Source organism: Panthera onca, chromosome A2 (genome assembly GCF_046562875.1).
Source record: "Panthera onca isolate mPanOnc1 chromosome A2, mPanOnc1 haplotype 2, whole genome shotgun sequence".
NCBI classification, from domain to species: Eukaryota; Metazoa; Chordata; class Mammalia; order Carnivora; family Felidae; genus Panthera; species Panthera onca.
In genome coordinates, this window is record NC_138340.1 from 125,351,927 (window position 1) to 125,371,540 (window position 19,614).

General features: G+C 37.0%; 1 protein-coding gene and 1 long non-coding RNA gene across 7 annotated transcripts in view; both read right to left on the reverse strand.

Annotated features, from left to right (window-relative positions):
• The window catches only part of DPY19L1 (dpy-19 like C-mannosyltransferase 1), a 105,029-nt gene that overhangs the window by 25,855 nt on the left and 59,560 nt on the right, over positions 1-19,614 (reverse strand). For 5 of the 6 annotated variants that reach the window (XM_078440645.2, XM_078440640.2, XM_078440633.2 and 2 more), the window contains exons 8-13: positions 19,163-19,254; positions 17,202-17,301; positions 14,965-15,042; positions 5,579-5,665; positions 3,379-3,438; positions 2,762-2,842 (exon numbers count right to left, since the gene is read on the reverse strand). In XM_078440645.2, the coding sequence (XP_078296771.2) occupies positions 2,762-2,842; positions 3,379-3,438; positions 5,579-5,665; positions 14,965-15,042; positions 17,202-17,301; positions 19,163-19,254 (498 nt within the window). The remainder of the gene's footprint in view (positions 1-2,761; positions 2,843-3,378; positions 3,439-5,578; positions 5,666-14,964; positions 15,043-17,201; positions 17,302-19,162; positions 19,255-19,614) is intronic. The other variant, XM_078440642.2, reaches the window with a different exon arrangement.
• LOC145715304 (uncharacterized) lies at positions 11,772-14,948 on the reverse strand. The gene is made up of 2 exons (XR_014137311.1): positions 14,497-14,948; positions 11,772-14,255 (listed from the first exon to the last, which is right to left on the reverse strand). It is a non-coding gene; the product is annotated as an uncharacterized LOC145715304 (long non-coding RNA).

The window sequence follows — 19,614 nt, forward strand, 5'->3', positions numbered from 1 at the left end:
ATTAAGAATCGATGGAAATGAGTACTTCCTATGTCAGAGAAGTTGACAAATCCTTTTCCCCAATAACAACTATAAAACTGGACAAAACTGCCAAAAACAACCATATCAGGTTCTAGAAACTGACCACAAGGCAAGCAAACTGAGAAGCACTCATTCATACAAGAGCTGATGAACTCTGAGTGGACGTAGAAGGCGTCTGCGGCATTCTTGCCTGGGCTGGCCCATCTGCCATCAGATCAGCACCACGCTTGGTGGGACCAATAGTCCCCGAGGCTGGGGCTGAGCATGAAAAGCAGAACCTTTGCTACTGGAGGGTCCTGACTTGTTTGGGGGCAGACAGCAAAATGCCTATGCCCAGAGATACTATTAACAAAAGTATGGAATGGCAGGAAATGAAAGGTGAAAGCTCACAGCTTTGCCAGCCTAGTATTTCATTACTTGTGCAGTGAACAGCGGACTGGAAGACTACCTAGAAATTTTAAAAAGATTCTGGAAATGAGAAAACCAGCAAGGAGGTAAAAAAGTTCTCACATCCCTGGTGGACTAGAAAGCTGCACACACAGGCAGGGATCCTCGAGCCCAAGCTCTCCACAAACCTATCACCAACTGGGAAGTGGTATGCAGATTCACGGAAGATCCAATAAGTCATGGAAGATAGGAAAAGATGGGGCAGACCTGATGTTCAGGTGAGAGTTAACATAGTAGGCCTGACTGCTATCTTTTGAAAACCCTGCTTGCAAAGCTGGCACCTGGCTGGCATCAGAGAACTTAGATTTCAGATGGCTCCTTCCACCCTAAGCGAGAATGAACAGTGGCTCACTGTGCCCAAATTGTACAAACCCAGGCCTATCCTTAGCACCTACATTCCTTCTGGGAGTCTGGAACTTTGAATTGTGTCAGGCCGAGGGTGCCTACGTTACCAGCTCCCAGTGAAAACTGTGTCACTGAGTACTGAGCTTCCCTGGTAGACAAGCTCAAGCTTCTACCAAGAAGAGTGTGACAGAAGCAGGATGTACTGAGAAATTGGCTCACTTGGCTCCTAAAGAACAGGCGAGTGTCTAATTATCTTAATAGAAAGGGGTGAATGAAAGTGCTTCTTGAGAGCTATGGGACCTTGCCATTCTCTTCCTCTGACCAATGTCAAAATTCAGAATTTATGAGCTGATGTCCTTGATCGGTGTTACAGATTCCTAGAAATATTAAAGTTGCAATTAAATTACTTCTGATTTGGAAATAACTATGGTTTGGTCCTGCTACAACATCAGGCTGTGACAGCAATGACGACATCACTTTAACCTGAATCAATACCTTAACTGGTTTGTCTTCTCCCAGGGAGGAAACAGATTCCGTTCACCCAGGACTTGGGCTCTTTCCTTTCCTGCTCATTCTCTGCGTCCTCACTGACTCGATCACCTTTTAGCTCTCCTCTTCGCAGGTGACTTCAGGCAGGAGCCTTCCCCTCTCCTCTATGTTTCTGCAGCTTTCTGTACTTGTTTTTTTTAACACAGCCTTCCTCATATTGTATCACAGTTGCTAGAAATCGTTTCCACCTCACACTAGACCGTGTCTTACTCAGTTTTGTGTCTCTAGGATGCATTCTACTGCCAGGCACAAAGCAGGCACGTATTGAATGAATGAATACGTACTGAATGATAATTTTAGACTCCAGTTTTATACTTTAAAAAGTCTTTCCACAGCTTGCAGATCATCCACTGAACAACCCAATTGTTCAATCTTTTTTAAGCAAAAAATTCCCTTGTTCTAATGAAAACCTATATAATTATCCAATGTGTAAGAAATTAAAGCTAAACTGCACTGGGTGGAGCGGGGGGGGACTTCCAGGATGATTGGGAAGTAGGTGGAGCCCACGGAAGACGCCTTAGAAGTCTCAGGACTTCACAAGACCCAGTGTCAAAACTACAGCTTTAATCTATTATGGTTAGAGGAAAGACAGCCTGTTAAAATAAATTACAGAAAAAAATACATGGTTTACTTTTGCTGGTTGCTGTGTTGCTTCTTTTTTAATTAATGTGTTTACTAAAACACCAAAATAAAATAGGCAAAGCAAAATTATGCAAGGAGGAATCCTTAAAGTTATTAAGCAGATTTCCATCCTACCCAGATACCAAAACAGAACAGACAAGAAAAACCCTTCTCTTCTCAATAAGGCTCACTTGGATTAAATTATCTACAATTTAGGTATAAATTATAAATTACCTATAATTTAGGTATAAATTAGGTATAAATTATAAATAAACCTTTCACAAGCACTGACTGGGAAACCTGGGATGGGAGGAATGAGGCTATAATACAGTCTATAGATTCAGAGGCTCTGAAGATGGCATACTGATGTGTTACCAAGGGGAATTATGAAGAAACCAGAGAAAAATGACTATATGGACCTTAACATTTGAGCTTAGGACTCTAGAGCTTTCTTGCTTTAAAATTTTAAAATCTTTATGATACAGAAGGATAAAATAACAGAATTGTGTCAAGAAATTAATATTGGAGAATAGAGACTATATTATGATACAGAAGGATAAAATAACAGAATTGTGTCAAGAAATTAATATTGGAGAATAGAGACTATACACAGAGTCACATTTACTTTCTATTATAGTAAATAGATAAAAAAAAATAAGTAAATAGACTTCACATTAGAATCTGGCTTAAAGAGTGGTACTTTAATAACTCAGGTAATTCATTCTTAGCCTGTCTGATTCTTTTAAAGTCTTTCAAGTTTAAGCAAAAATGCACTTACATCGTCTGCAATGCCAAAGATTTTAGATGTCAAATACTTGAGTACGACAGTTCCAAATAACCAAAAACATCCTTGGATAACCTACAAAAGAAAAACATAATAAATCAAAAATAAATTGATGCTTCTGATAGCCATTCCTTGCATATAATGGAGGAAGAAAAATATAAATGCTTTAATCAACTGTGAAATAACTAGCTCCATACCCAAGAAAAAATATGCTAAACAATGTAGCTTAAAGAATGCTACTCCAAAATCACCAAAAATAAGAATATATACATACAATATTATCAACATTATAATAATTATAGGAGATTTATACGGAATTACAGTTAAATTCCCTTTGTACTAACAGTTTCTACACACGCACTGCTCCCCTGAAACAAACATGGGTGATAAAATAAGTAAAACTAGAATTCTTCACTTATCCAATATTAATTTTAACTTGCCACATGAAAACGGCAATTTGGCACATTAAAATTGAGCCCTAATTATGTCATAAAGCTGTTAGATATCTTGCATTACATAAAAATAGATAATTTCCTTAAAAGTAAAACATAAAATCAAAGATACATTTTAGAGAAGGAAAAAGTTACACATTCAAATAGATTGATTCTTACCCATAAACTAAGTTCAGATACATTCATTTTCAGGAAATGTGGTTTCATTTCCAGTATACCCTTCATGGAGAAAGTAACATAGCATGCAGTTAATACTTATATACATAAATTCAAGCACCAAAAACCACTTATAATAAGACTCTCTAGAATCTAAAACTCAGCACATTGTCAATGTTCCATATAGCATTACCACAAGTTCAATGACTTTAAGCAACAGTCCTATTTTATCCAAAGTAGATTAGGTTAGTTAGTGACTTTGTAAAATTGAAAACAAATTACCATACATTTCTACAACTGATTTTACATCTCTGATTTACCTAAGAATCAATATAATATATAATAGAGTATAATAACATATATAAAGTATATAATAATTTCAGAATTTTAGACAGTATCTTATAGTCATAAAATTTTACTTAAGTTAAATATTATCAACTCTTAGAATAAACTACAAATGAGTTTTTAGTGGACCAACCAAATACTTCTCCTCTATCAAATCTTTGCTCTCTCCTGGACATGAATAGATTCCCAAAGTATATTACCTATAGGGGGCTAAATGCACTCGTAACTTGGCAAAAGTACGGCTACAGATTAAAACATAAATAAACACATGAACCCAAATTAAATCTTTTCAGAAGTTTCTGAATATCTGAGAACACAACAGGTGATAGGATTAAGGTTTCAAAGTGATAACTACAAATAAAAATAGGAAATGAGTGTTTATAGTTGAATATGCATAAATATGCTATATTCTGTAACTGTGGGCATCATTTATTTTTATACACACCCAAATAGGAAAAATACATAAATACACTTAATTCATACCTAAGACACACCTCAGTGTCAAGCAGCTAAAAGGAAACCTGACACACTGTGGGTCCTGGACTGAACTGAAGTTTCCTGTAAAATGTACTTAGGTTAGATTTTATTGGTACCTGAATACAAGTACCAAGAGTCATGTGCTTTAATATAAGTGATAGCAGGACTTGCCTGTGCACACATGTAAAATATAGAACGGAGTACACTGTTAACATTTCCTGATTAGAAACAGAGTTCACTGACTGTAAGAACTATCATTAATCTCAAACTACAGCAACTCACTTAATGATTTTTTTTTGTCATTGTTGAAAACGCAGCATCACCATATGCTAATTACTTATACCTGCAACTAAGTATACCCGAGCCACACAACCTGAAAAAAGGGTAGCGTGGTCCAGAGTGGGAAGAGGCATATTTCTGGGGAAAAGGATCTTAAGTGTTATTTGTGAAATGGGGCAAAGAAATAGGAAGTTCCCAATTTGTTCATGAGTTCTAGAAATCAAGAAAGCCAAAATAATCTGAGTAACTTAAACAATTATTCAAAGAGAATATATTTCAATTAAGAGAGTACAATACACTTTTGTCTTCAGGAAAGCAGCCTAATGCTAAAGCACATGCACTTTTAAACACAGGAATAATATTTTTCCTCTTAGGTACACTAAACATTATAATGGTGAGATCCATGAATAAAAAAGGCATACCCACCTCTGGAAGTCCTTAAATTTAGGAAGATTTATATTTAGAAGGTCATCCTGCCAAAAGTGGCAGAAGGAGTTAGACGACCTTTCACCATTTGTTCCAATTCTAGCAGAGAGTCTCCCAATAATCTAAACCTGCTCTCAGTAGTGATTTAGCAAAATACAACTGAATCATCACCTGACTGAAACTATCTAAATATTTCACACAAATAGAACAGGAAAAAAAAAAACAAAAAACTAAGAGAACCCAGGGCCCCACACCTCTGATCACAGCAAAACCAGGAGAGACTACTGCGAAGTGCCACAAGGAGGCAAGGGGGGTCAGCGAGTGGAGTAGGAATAGGATAAAAACTGCAAAGAGGGGAGGAAACAAGAACAAGAAGAAAGCGTGAAACCTTTCTCAAGTGAAACCTGGGACCAAAACTTAGGTGACAGAAAAGACAAGGAAAGAGAAAGGGCAAAGTAGAGGTATGAGGCAAGGGGCTATGTTTTCCAGTATTAACTCTTTTGTTTCTTTCCTGTTTGAAAAGTGAGTACTGGAATACTCTATCACATATAGATGAATTCATTAAAACACCTCAGGTGATTCTTATAGAAAATAACTCATGAATCCCAAGCCAGTGGTTAAAAAAACTGGTCAGTCATTAGTTTCAAAAACAGCCATATACTTAAGAGGCACTTACCCAAATAATTACCAAAGAGGAAGCATAATAAGAAGTTAATAACATTGAGTTTCCAAACATCAAAACAAAACAAAGTGCAAGAGAAATCTGGAAAAATCCAAGAAAAATATAATTAATGCACATAAAAAACACTGATTTTTATTCTTAAAATTGCACATGCCCATGATGAAATTCAAACCATTCACAAGAGAACAATGAAAGCAGCTCATGTTCTATCCCACACTTCAAAACCCAAAAGATCGCCACCATCAACAGTTTCCTGTGCATCCTTCCACATAGTCACATGTACAAATTCCAGTTTGTATTTTTTAAAAACCACAAATGGAAACTTGGCCCATAAGCTATGCTACTGCTTGCTTTACTCTGACTTTGTTTCCGAGAGCTTTCCAGGAATCCAAACCAATCTAATTCATTCCATTGAATAACTGAAAAAAGTACACCACTCTAAAGTGGTTCCATAATTTACCGAACAGTCCTAGGACTACTGCTGAACAGGTAAGTACCTTCCAGCTTTATTTTGCTGCTATTTTGCTTTTCCTGTTGCAAACACCGTTATGATAAGCATCCTTAGGTGTATATCTTATATACATGTCCAACACTCATGAGATAAATTATTTTATTTTTATTGCCATAAAAAATATTGTACCAATTTACCCTCCATCAATGGGATATGAGAGCTCCTGCTGATACACACTCCTGCCAATTCTTTTAAATGTTTGACAATCTTTTTTTTTTTAAGTTTTTAAGTTATTCAGAGAGAATGATCTTTTTTTTTTTTTTAAGTTTATTTATTCAGAGACAGAGACAGAGAGTGTGCATGCAAGCTGGGGAAAGGCAGAGAAGGAGACAGAGAATCCCAAGCAGTCTCCGTGCTGTCAGTGCAGAGCCCAACTCGGGGCTCAAACTCACGAACCAGGAGATCATGACCTGAGCCGAAATCAAGAGTCAGACGGTCAACCGATGGAGCCACCCAGATGCCCCTATTTGACAAGCTAATATAAGAAAAATGTTGCCTCATTATTTCACTTTTCCATTCTTTTAATACTGGGTAGATGCACTATCTTTTCTTCTATTTGTTGTTTTTGTTACTGTGTGTCTGAATTGCTTATTCCTACTGCCCATTTTTCTACTGGGTTTCAGCTATTTTCTTTAAGAGCTCTCTTTATATATTATGAAAAAAATCTCTCCTTATCAAACAAACATACTGTAAATATTTTTCCCAGTTCATTTTTATCTTTGTGGCATTTCTGTATTATGATTGTTTTCCAAATTTTTATGATCATCAAATTTATCATTCATTTCCTTTAGGTCTTCCATTATCAGAAAAGCTTTAAAAATAAAATAATCCATGTTTTCTTCTAGAAGTTTTTTGAGCCATATATATGAATTTCTATCCGAATTTTAGAATCAGCTTAAGTTTCAAAACTGACATTTTTATTAGAACTGTTTTATTCAATAACATATATCACATATTTATAGCTATAATCTGTCAACTGTTGAATCTTTAGATCCAAAAATACCACATTGCTTCCATTTCTCTAAGTGTTCCTATACTTATTCATTAGCAGAGTATAAAATTTTCTTCATGGGGCGCCTGGGTGGCGCAGTCGGTTAAGCGTCCGACTTCAGCCAGGTCACGATCTCACGGTCCGTGGGTTCGAGCCCCGCGTCAGGCTCTGGGCTGATGGCTCGGAGCCTGGAGCCTGTTTCCGATTCTGTGTCTCCCTCTCTCTCTGTCCCTCCCCCGTTCATGCTCTGTCTCTCTCTGTCCCAAAAATAAATAAACGTTGAAAAAAAAAAAAAAAAAAAATTTTAAATTTTCTTCATATAGATCCAGCATGTTAAGTTTACTTCAAAGTATATTATTTCTGTTGCTATTCTATCAGGAATATTTTTTCATCATGTTTTCTGACTGCATAAAAAAATTATGGTAAATATACAGAAATGAATATAATCTTTTATTATTTCTAGTAGTAGTTTATTAACTTTGGTTTTTTTAGGTATTCAAAATCATATCACCTGCAAATAATATTTCTTTGTCTTCCCTTTATTTTTGAAAGTCTTATTTTTTAATCAATTGTATTGTTTGATATTCTTTCAACAAAATTAAGTAATAAAAGTGACAATAGGCATTATCTGTCAAGCTTCTGGCATTAATGGGAATAGTTCTATTGATGCATCATTTTGTGTGATGCTACTAGCTTTTGAAGTATATGTATATATTTAAAATTTCAATGAAGGGGCGCCTGGGTGGCTCAGTCGGTTGAGCGACCGACTTTGGCTCAGGTCATGATCTTGCGGTTTGTGAGTTCGAGCCCCGTGTCGGGCTCTGTGCTGACAGCTCAGAGCCTGGAGCCTGCTTCGGATTCTGTGTCTCCCTCTCTCTCTGCCCCTCCCCCGCTCATGCTCTGTCTCTCTCTGTCAAAAATAAATAAACATTAAAAATTTTTTTTTAATTTCAATGAAATTTCCATCTATTTTCATTTGATTACGATCTTAAAATAAGAAATAGATATTGACTTTTATTAAATACCTTGATAGCATCACAGGAAAAGATCATATTGGTGATCTTCTAAAAATATATTGATGTGATAAATTATATTAATATAATTTCTAATGTCAAACCTTTCTCACATTCCTGGAACGAACTTAACTTTTCATGGTACATTATTCACATACACTTACTAAATGGGTAAGGAGCCAAATTCTCAAAATTTTATGACAATACCTTTTTCCCATAACTGCTAAAATTTAAGACTAATTCTAAACTTTCCCAATCAATTCTGGCAAAAATTAGCAGAATAACATCACTTTGAATAAACAGATTCATAACCAACAATCAGGTAAGGCCATGTCAAGGGTATTCAAGAAAAAAATTAAGGCAGTATTAAAAAAGGAGGTCCTAAAGGTCTGCAGAGACATTTGCGATCCATTCCCACCTCAGCAGCCAGTCTGGTCACTTCCTGCTCAAACCCTCCAAAAGCTTTGATTGTCACTTTAAGGGAAAGCCAAAGGCCTTACAAACACCTACGGAACTTCTAGGGCCTTCCCCGCTAACACCTGGAACCTCATTTCACATTACCTTTCCCATCTCACTCCAATCCAGCCACATCTTGGACATGCAGGAACATACCGGGGACACCCCCATCTCAGAGCTTTCGTACCCGCTGTCTCTCTTAACCTAACAGACGCTACCTCCACTCCCTCAGCTATCTCTATGTAACCTTCTCAGTGAGGCCTTATCTTTGCACCCTTTTCAATTCTGACCTCCAGTACACACTCAGCACATTTTTTGTCTGCTTTCTTTTCCTAATACCTTTGGAATTAACATACTGTTTATCTTACATATTTGCTTTCTTTGTACTCTAGAACACAAGGTCCAGGGGCGCCTGGGTGGCTCCGTCGGTTAAGCATCCGACTTTGGCTCAGGTCATGATCTTATGGCTTGTGAGTTCAAGCCCCGCATTGGGCTCTGGGCTGACAGCTCAGAGCCTGGAACCTGTTTCGGATTCTGTGTCTCCCTTTCTCTGCCCCTCCCCTGTTCATGCTCTGTCTCTCTCTCTCTCAAAAATAAATAAAAATTAAAAAAAAAAATTTAGAATACCAGCTCTAGAAGGGAAGGGTCTCTTTCTTTTTATTGTTTTTTTCACTGCTCTATCCTTAGAACCCAGGAAATGTTTGACAAACAACTCATTGCTCAAAATCATCAGTGAATTCAAATTTGAGGGAAAAATTTTGAAAATTTGAAAAAATAAGAAAATTAAGAACTTAAAAGGTGCAGAATAGAGATTACGAATTATTTAGTATTTGTCTTTTTTTGAGTATCTGTATTTTTAGTAGGTTAAAAAAAATAAGACAACACTGTGAATGACTTGTTAGTGAACTTTTTTTTTAAGTTTATTTATTTTGAGAGAGAGAAAGCACACAAGCGAGTGCAAGCAGGGGAGGAGCAGTGAGAGAGGGACAGAAAGAATTCCAAGCAGGCTCCGTGCTGATGCAGGAGCCCCCATGAACCATGAGATCATGACCTGAGCTGAAACCAAGAGTAGGATGCTTAACGGACTGAGCTACCCAGGTGCCCCATTATGTTAGTGAACTGTAAAACTTAGATGATATGGGACAATTCCTAGCAATGCAAAAGTTATAAAAAACTATTCAAGAAAGAAATCTAAACTGTCTTATTATCATGAAACAAGTTAGATCAGTAATTTAAAATCTGTCCACAAAGAAAACAACAGGTCCATATAGTTTAATAGGCAATATCACCAAACTTTCAGGGAATATTCCTTCCAATCTTAAATAAAATCTACCACAGAAAGAAAAGGTAGAGACAACTCACAATTAAATTCTATGGGGCTAGAATAAATCTGATATAAAAAACCATCAAGTGTGGCTGGAGCATTCTGGGAGAATAGCAGGTCTGCTCACCTAAACAACAACTGCACTGGCCAAATCTGTCTGATGGAACTGTTCTGGAACTCGGGAGTCTATTAAGAGTTACAACTTCCAGGAGAACTCTTCAATGGGAAATTGAGTTAATTTGAGTCCATTTCAGCTCTTACCTCAACAGCAGCTACCCATCGAGACACAAACAGTCCTGCACAAGTTCAAAAGCATAGGCAACAAAAGCAAAATAAACAAGCGAAACTATATCAACCTAAAAAGCTTCTGCATAGCAAAAGAAATGATCAACAATATGAAAAAGCAACTTACAGAATGAGAGAAAATATTTGCAAACCATCTAGCAAAGTTAATATTCAAAATATGTAAGTTTTTACAACTCAATAGTCAAAGAAACCCAAAAGCCCACATAATCTGATTAAATATGGGCAGAAGACCTGAACAGACATTTTTCTAAGGAAAACATACAAATGGCCCACAGATATAAAAGTTGCTCGGGGCGCCTGGGTGGCGCAGTCGGTTAAGCCTCCGACTTCAGCCAGGTCACGATCTCGCGGTCCGTGAGTTCGAGCCCCGCGTCGGGCTCTGGGCTGATGGCTCGGAGCCTGGAGCCTGTTTCCGATTCTGTGTCTCCCTCTCTCTCTGCCCCTCCCCCGTTCATGCTCTGTCTCTCTCTGTCCCAAAAATAAATTAAAAAAAAAAAAAAAAAAAAAAGTTGCTCAACATCATTAATCATTAGGTAAATGCAAAACAAAACCACAATGAACATCACCTTACACCTGTTAGAATGACTATTATAAAAAAGACAAGAGATAAGTGTTGAAGAGGATGTGGAAAAAAGGAACCCTTGTTTTCTGTTGGTGGGAATGTAAATTGGTACAGCCACTATGGAAGATAGTATGGAGGTTTCTTAGGAAATTAAAAGCAGAACTACCATATGATCCAGCAATCCCAAAGAAAGAAAATGAAAACAGGATCTCAAAGAGGTATCTGTACTCCCATATTCACTGCAGCCTTATTCATAAGAGCCAAGACATGGAAATAAAATAAGTTTGCATCAATGAGTAAATAGATATTGAAATTGTGATGTGTGTGTGTGCATACACACACACACACACATATATACGCAATGCAAAAATTATTCACCCATAAAAAAAGGAAATCCTTCCATTTGCATCAACATGGATGGATCTTGAACACATCATGCTAAGTAAAATAACACATTAAGAAAAAATAACTGGCACAGTTAAAATCATAGACATAGAAAGCAGAATGGGGGTTTCCAGGAGCTGGAGGGGAAGGAGGGGAATAGGTAATTATTGTTTAATGGGTATAGAGATTCTATCTCGAAAGATGAAAAGAGTTTGAGAGATGGTGGTAATGGGTGCATAACAATGTGAATATACTTAATACCACTGATGGGTACACTTAAAAAGATTAAGATAGTGAATGTTACATTATGTATATTTTACCACAATAAAAAAATGGAAAAAATTTCTGTTTGGAAATAATTATTTATTTTCCTTTATATAACTATAGGGATTTAGGAACTTGTAAAGTGATAACGAAAGAAGGTATTTCACAGTAAGAAACTAGTTCCGTAGTTAGTAAGTCACATCATAAACCATATACCATTCACCCAAGACAGGTTCTACTACAAATAAACCTGAGTAATGTTAGTACTTTTTTAACTGTAATTGAGTCAAACACCTTACCCATAGTCACCTGTGTGACCCTGTGACTGACCAACTCTAAATGCTAATTATTTTTTTTAAATGTTTATTTATTTTGAGAGAGAGAGAGAGACAAAGCGAGCAGGGGAGGGTCAGAGAAAGAATCCCAAGCAGGCTCCACCCTGTCAGAGCAGAGACAGACATAGGGCTCGATCACACGAACTTGAGATCATGACCTGAATGGAAATCAAGAGTTGGACATGTAACCGACTGAGCCACCCATGTGCCCCTACACAATTATTCTGATTTTTGCTGCAATGTAAAAACAAAAAACAAAAAACAAAAAACACCAAAAAACGATATTAAACAGTTTGGGGGGGGGGGAAAGGCAAGTGTAACAAAAGGATAATTACTGTCTAATCCCATTCATGAAGAGATTTAAAAAGAGATAAAAAAAAGAGATTTAAAAAATTCATGAAGAGCAAAATGAATCCAGTAATATATAAAAATTGTATTTAGTCCATAAAAGCAAGGTTTCTTGCTGTATAATATCAATTAATATAATTTACCACAGTAACATATTAAAGGGAAATATACACAGGATCATCTAGACAGACACTTTAGAAAAGCATTTGATGAAACTTAGCTTTTATTAATTTCTTTTAAGAGGTGCTCAAAGCTTGAGGACATGTTAGAAAGACAAAGAAGCCAGCTTTACGTAGCTGGCCAAATCAGGAACAAGTTAAGCATAAAAGCATAAAAATAAATAATGAAAATGGTGGATTATACTGCAATGAATAAAACAGATGCCATTTTCTCTTGGACATAAGAGAGAAAGTGGTAAGAGATTTGAATAGGAACGTCACAAAAAAGGAAGCACAAAGGGCCCATAAACACACGAAAAGATCTTTGGCTTTATTGACAATCAGAGAAAATGCAAATTAAGGCCATAAGATACCATTTTATACTCACCCGAAAGACAAAATAAAAAAAGGATGTACAATAATATGAGCTATATATTATCCATTACTGTTTGAGGTAGTCTAATCATTTTTGAAAAACAATACAGGATTAAATTAAAAAGCTGAACATGTATATAATTTACCACCCAGGAGTTCTACTGTTAGGTAAATACCCTAGAGAAATTCTTAATATATATGCCTCAGGAGGTACATGTGACAATATACAGCATTATTCATAAAAGAAAAAAGAAGAGGAAAAAACCTAAATGTCTTTCAACAAGAAAATGGGTAAATAAATTGTGCTTTGTTTATACAATGGAAAGTGCAAAGCAAAGAAAATGTCTGAACTCCAGTAACATCAAAATCTCAGAAACCTAAGTAAAAATGTAAGTCTCATAAACAGATACCATTTTTACAAACCTTAAAAACAATACTAACCTATAATAAAAAGGGTATATTATTCAGGAATACATAAAAGGTAAAGTCACCAAGAAAAGCAAGTTAGTTATAATTTAACAAGTCAGGAGACTGATTATCCCTAGGAGAAGTGAGGGGGATGTATCTAGGGCACACAAGGATTTCCAAGTAATGACGGTTCTATTTTTCAGTTAGAGGGTGGGCTCATGCTTGTTAATTTTACAACTGTACTCAAAACTTCCCTATATATTATAATGTCCTTTTATAGAGAATAAAAAACAATAATGGCATATTATAATAACATCAAAATTATAGGGAAAAGAAAACATTAAATTTTAAAAATTAGTGACAATGACAGATACTCTTGAAGAATAAACATTCATCAAAATAAACCATCCAGCGCCTTAGGACCTTTGTTCTAACTGTTCCATGACATCTACTTAGCTAACTCCCTCTCCTTCCAATCCTTGCTTTCCTCTCCTCTTCTCCCTAAAGACCTGCCCTAACTACTTACTTGATATCTTAATCTCCCACCACCTAAGACTGGCACTCCTGAAAAAATTAAAAATAGAGAACTACCCTATGACCCAGCAATAGCACTACTAGGAATTTACCCAAGGGATACAGGAGTGCTGATGCATAGGGGCACTTGTACCCCAATGTTTATAGCAGCACTTTCAACAATAGCCAAATTACAGAAAGAGCCTAAATGTCCATCAACTGATGAATGGCTAAAGAAGATGTGGTTTATATATACAATGGAATACTACTTGGCAATGAGAAAGAATGAAATCTGGCCATTTGCAGCAATGTGGATGGAACTGGAAGGCATTATGCTGAGTGAAATAAGTCAGTCAGAGAAGGACAGATATCATATGTTTTTACTCATATGTGGATCTTGAGAAACTTAACAGAATACCATGAGGGAAGGGAAGGGAAAAAAAAAATTTACAGAGAGGGAGGGAGGCAAACCATAAGAGACTCTTAAATACAGAGAACAAACTGAGGGTGGATGGGGGAGGTGGGTAGGGGAGAGGGGGAAATGGGTGATGGGCATCGAGGAGGGCACTTGTTGGGATGAGCACCGGGTGTTGTATGTAAGCCAATTTGACAATAAATTATATTAAAAATTAAATTAAAAAAAAAAAAAAAAAGACTGGCACTCCTGATCGCCCTGAGGTACCTTGATTTGTTCTTTTCTTTTTTTCTACAGTTCTGTGTCACCTTCTATTTTTTTTTTTAATTTTTTTTAAGGTTTATTTTCATTTTTGAGACAGAGAGAGACAGAGCATGAACAGGGGAGGAGCAGAGAGAGAGGGAGACACAGAATCTGAAACAGGCTCCAGGCTCTGAGCTGTCAGCACAGAGCCCGACGCGGGGCTTGAACTCATGGACCGTGAGATCATGACCTGAGCCGAAGTCGAACGCTTAACCGACCAAGCCACCCAGGCGCCCCCTGTGTCACCTTCTAATACTATATACTTTGCCCATTTACTGTGTTCATTATTTACCCTCTGTGCTCTCGCATTCCCCATTCTCCCAGAATGTGATTAACATGGATGCTGGGATCTGTGTAGTTCTAGTCTCAGGTACAACCCACGTGCCTGGATAGTTGGTGCTCAGAAATGAACATTCCACTTCATTTTATAACAGAAGGCTCCTGGATAATACACTATTCTATGTTTCTCTCTCACGAATTCTCTCTTTTACTTGTAGCAAGTCAGGCACAATCTCAAACCAGATAACATGACCCAAATTAAAATTTTCTGGGTGGCCTATTTTAAAACATGGTCTGTTAATTATATCACAATATTTGAATGACACTTTTTTTAGTTATGGAATCCTATTATGAGTTTCAACCATGTGTATAACAAATAGTAACGAGGAGTTTAAGGTCAAAGTAAATCGAAAAACAAAAAATTTAAACCATTACCATGTGTATATAAATGATCTTCCGTAATTTGCATACATCAATGTATCCCACAACATATACTGCAAATAATGATGCAATCTGAAATTTAAGAAGAAGTTAAATTATAAATAAAAATTACATACATAATGAATACCTATAAGAATGAAAAAAGATTATTTTTTGTTTTTTCTCACTTTGATTTGTATTTATATTAAAAGGAAATTCTTTAGTTTCTCTCTTACCTGCCAATTTACTATTGAATATGGTCAATATATAAATATAGCAAATATTGATGTTTTTCCTTCCATACACAGCTGTCTTACATAACCATGTAAATTTTCTACTTTGTGGATTATTCAACACAATACTCATTATAATGTCAGGGTGACTCTACTGTCAACATGTACAATTACAAAGTGCCTTGCCCAATCAAAAAATATAAAAATTTAATTATAATGTATGATAATTAATACATAATTGGGAAAGGTACATTGAACTCAAAAGTAATCATGTAATGAGTGTGTGTGTAAAAATGCATTAAGTTCTGCTTATTAGTCACTCTTTACAAGAATCTCCATTAGTGTTCTCTGTCATATAAATATTCAAGTACTTGTTATAATCAAATTTATCAAATTTCAAATTAGAAGGATAATTTTCACTACTTTTAACTTTCTTCACAGTTTTGAAGAAACCTGCATATATATTTACCAAGAATTCAAGGAGTACTGGAGTTATTTAGATGAATTAATTGATTAAATGATAACAATGTACCTCTTCATAAAATACAGTTACTCGGTCAAACAATGACTCTCCACCCTTCTTCATGGAGAAAGCAACTCAGATTAAATTCCATGCTTCCCCTACCACACAAACATGGTACAAATGAGCTGTAAAGTGGCTGAATGCTTAAACACAGAACTTAAAATTTCATTCATCAAATTATTTATCTCCAAAATGATCTACAACAAATTTTCTCATTAGCAAGAAAAACAAGATTTCCCTTTACCAGGAATTTACCCAAGGGGAACACTGCATTGCCTAAGGATGAGACTAATAAGACATGGTAACTCGGAGGAAGTGTGCCTCGTTATTCAACATAAGCCCCTCACTCCGTGCAACGCCTTCCCCCACTCACCACCCCCCTAAAAAAAAACAACAACGCAGGTTAGCACCCCTAGCTGGAAGCAACGGCAACTCTCCCTTTCCACCCCAGAGCCAAGCAATACACAGCAGGCCTACAAGGGTAGACTCTTAAGGAGTGTCTCTCAGGGCCATATTTAAGCAGACACATTTAAAATGTCACCAAGCTAAAGGAAACAAGGGAGCCTAAAAGGTAAGATCAAAGAAAGAATAAAATACAAATAGAGCCTCTTTTTAAAAAATAATGATAAAAGCACCTGACCTTACTGGCATCTTGCTAAGTACCAGCAATGTGTTAAGTCTAATATGCATTCCCTCATCTGATCCTAACCCAATAAAGTAGGTTCTTTCATTTTCTCTATCTCACAACGGAGAAAACTGAAACTAAGCAAAGTTAAGCAGTTTGTCTAAGTCAAGCGGCTAGTGGACAGAGTTAGGAATCAAACCCAGGTCTTACTTCATATCTCAAGCAAGACATTTCCAAGATTACAAAGCAACTCTTAATCTGCTTTATATGAATAGGAAGATGGCAAGCACAATGAGGGAGCAGAAGTAGCTGGGGGCGGGGAGCAGCATAGGGAGAGACCACCCACAATTCACTCCCTCTCTCAGCAAGCACCTTCACCTTGCTTCATATACTTCTATTTGAAGGGAGAAGGGGGCAAGAATGCACAGAAAAATGATAAATTATAGATTGGTGGGGGAGCTCTATAAATAAGAACTGTTTAGCTCCCTGTCCTATGTTATCCTGCGTGCATTTATGCCCTGGGTAAAGAATGTACAGCGTTATTCATAAAAGAAGTACATTTATTTAAGAGAAATACTTAAAGTTTCAGCGCTGGTCCTCTTTTAAGCACACTAGCAACACCGAATAACAAATATGAGTAGGCTCATCAGTTTGAGTTCAATAAAGGCACTCCACTAGTAAGCCAATAAGGAGCACTCACTAATACATAAATGTTACATATTTCCCTATCTTGAACTTTCTTTAAAAGTATTAACTAAAAAACATTTTAGGACTTAGAATCATGTAATATCTCAGTTCTATAATTTTACACAAGTGAGTACACATAATCAAACACTGAGCTTAATTCCATTTAAAACTGTAAGCACCGTACCTGAGTAAGAAGCACAAACTGAGCAAACTGCCATGGAAGCATGAAAAATACATTGGAAATGCAGAGTGCAATCAGGCTTCCTCTATAAAGTTTTGTAGCCCTTGGGAAGATAAAATAAATATGAGTAAGTTTAACCACGAGATATTCTAGCACGGCCCCGAAATGCTGCCAATTAGTATCCTTAAACATAATCTGGTTATAACATAAACCAGACATGAAATGAACATATGGGTTAGAAATTATACTCCCTGACACTCAATTCCAACACCTTTCCATGAACAAAACAAAGCTTGCCAGAGAGAAAGGGCAGTTGGGTCAGTATATCCGTTGAATTTTTTCAAACTGTATTTCGGCAAATTTATAACCAAACATATTTAATGCTCCATCCCAATAGCTTCATTTGGAGAGTCAGAAGATGTGTATAAAAAAGTAGCATATTCTAAGTGCTAAGTATTCTGCAGATAAATTGAATTCCGAATACGGGCTGAGTAGAGGGAAAATCTGTGGAGGGTGTGGGATAAATGTTGGGTCCTGCCCAGGGAGGACCCAGAGGAGAGAAGAGAAGAGAAGAGAAGAGGCAGCAAAGGCAAGGGGCCACTGTGGAGCACCCTTAGAGGCTTCACTTTCCTGACTTGTAATTTAGGGGACCTTCAGGAAGGTGAGGCAATTTTATCTTTCGTGCTAGTTTTGAGAAGTACTTTTCTCCTAAATCAGTGAGCCAACGAGAAGCCCCCAAGATGTCTAACATCTGCGCAAAGTGAAGTGTATATGCTAACACAATGCAGTATACACCTTAAAGAGATCCTCCTCAGGATAAACCTACCTGGGGCACTGAGCGCCACCACAAAATGCCTTTCTTTACTTCCTTAAGCATCCCGTTTCTGAGGACATCTCTCTCTGCTCTTCTAATCCAACTCTTTATATCATGTCCCTATATCAAGTACTTTTAAAATCCAGGTAACCTTTTTGTGAGCTATGAAATCAATTTATTAGCTACAAACCTGTAATTTTTAATGGAGTGAATACATCCCACATTCGGAGAGGGGCCTGTCTACCTAAGGGACAAGGCCACATAATGGCTCTAGTCCTGCTGAGGTTGTCACAGGTGGAAATGGATCGTCCAAACGGTTTTGGTGTAACAGATTTCAACCAGCTTCTCCTACATTCTGCCGATCGTCGAAGGGAGTTCTTAGTCTGAGTCATCTTCAGAGTTTCGTCAGGCTTTGTTCTATTTTTTTCGCAGTCCCCATTTTGTTTAATTTTTACCCTCTGAATCAAGGCAACATCCATCCAAACTCAATATTCATCGACACAAAGGAGAGAGAAGTGTTCTTGGTCCTACTCTCTTCCATTCATACGGTGCGTGAATCTCTGTGAGGTCTCTAGCTGAAGGCCAGATGAACATGAGAAAGCCCAATCCAATCCTGAACTTCCAGCAGGAATTCTCCTAGTAAGTGTATCTCCGGTCTACTGAGTGGTTTCTTTTTATGCTTACTGTCTGATTCTAGGGGATGCTAAACACATACAGGAAGAATTACACGCGTGAACGTACCTGGCCACAATTATTCTACGAACTGTTCTTTCCTCTGAAGGACTGTATCTTACAGGTTACACTCTACTGCCATCAGTCTTCCCCCTTCTCTCTGCCTACTTTTGGGAAGCCGTGGTGGCAGCAGAAAGTGACTTGGGAAAGAGGAGATGGCAAGAGTGAAAGCAGATTTGCTGCTCCTCGAGCAACTAAGGAAAAAGGGAGAAGACTGGAAGGCAGCTGAAGAAAATGTTTTTGGTGCTGAATATTTTGAAGGTATACACTTAAAATAACCATGGATTCAACCTAGCAACGGCATCGTCTTAATTATTTCATTCCATTGACTGTTTTTATTATGGAAGCTTAAAAAATTCTAGCTTAAGTTATTCAATGCAAAACAAACAAATTAGACCTAAGGAGAAGTCAAAGTTACCTGAGAATGTGAGTCACAAGCAACATCTGAAGTACAAGGAACGGATAGGAGAAGCTTTCGCGGAGAGGTGGTGTCCACATCACACGTGTGCACTAAAAACAAAATTCATAGTGTATGGTCTGTCTGTTGAATGTGTTAAGTAAGACATACTAATCGAAAGCAGCTATTTACGAACACAAAAAAAGTCTTTTTCACACATAATTTAAATGGTATGTTGGAAAACAAGCTGCTAGGTTTTCCACCAACAGCAAAACTGAAAAGTGAGAAGCGAAACATTATTGAGAGGGGGACACACATGGCGTAAGATCTTGTGAAATAGTAACATGAATTGTCAACAACAAATACCAACAGACTTCAACTACAGCCTAAAAGGAAAGTGGGGAAAGCACGAGCAAGAAAATGTTCCGCCAAAATGAAAAACGTTTCATTTTGAATTGGTGGTGGAAACCTGT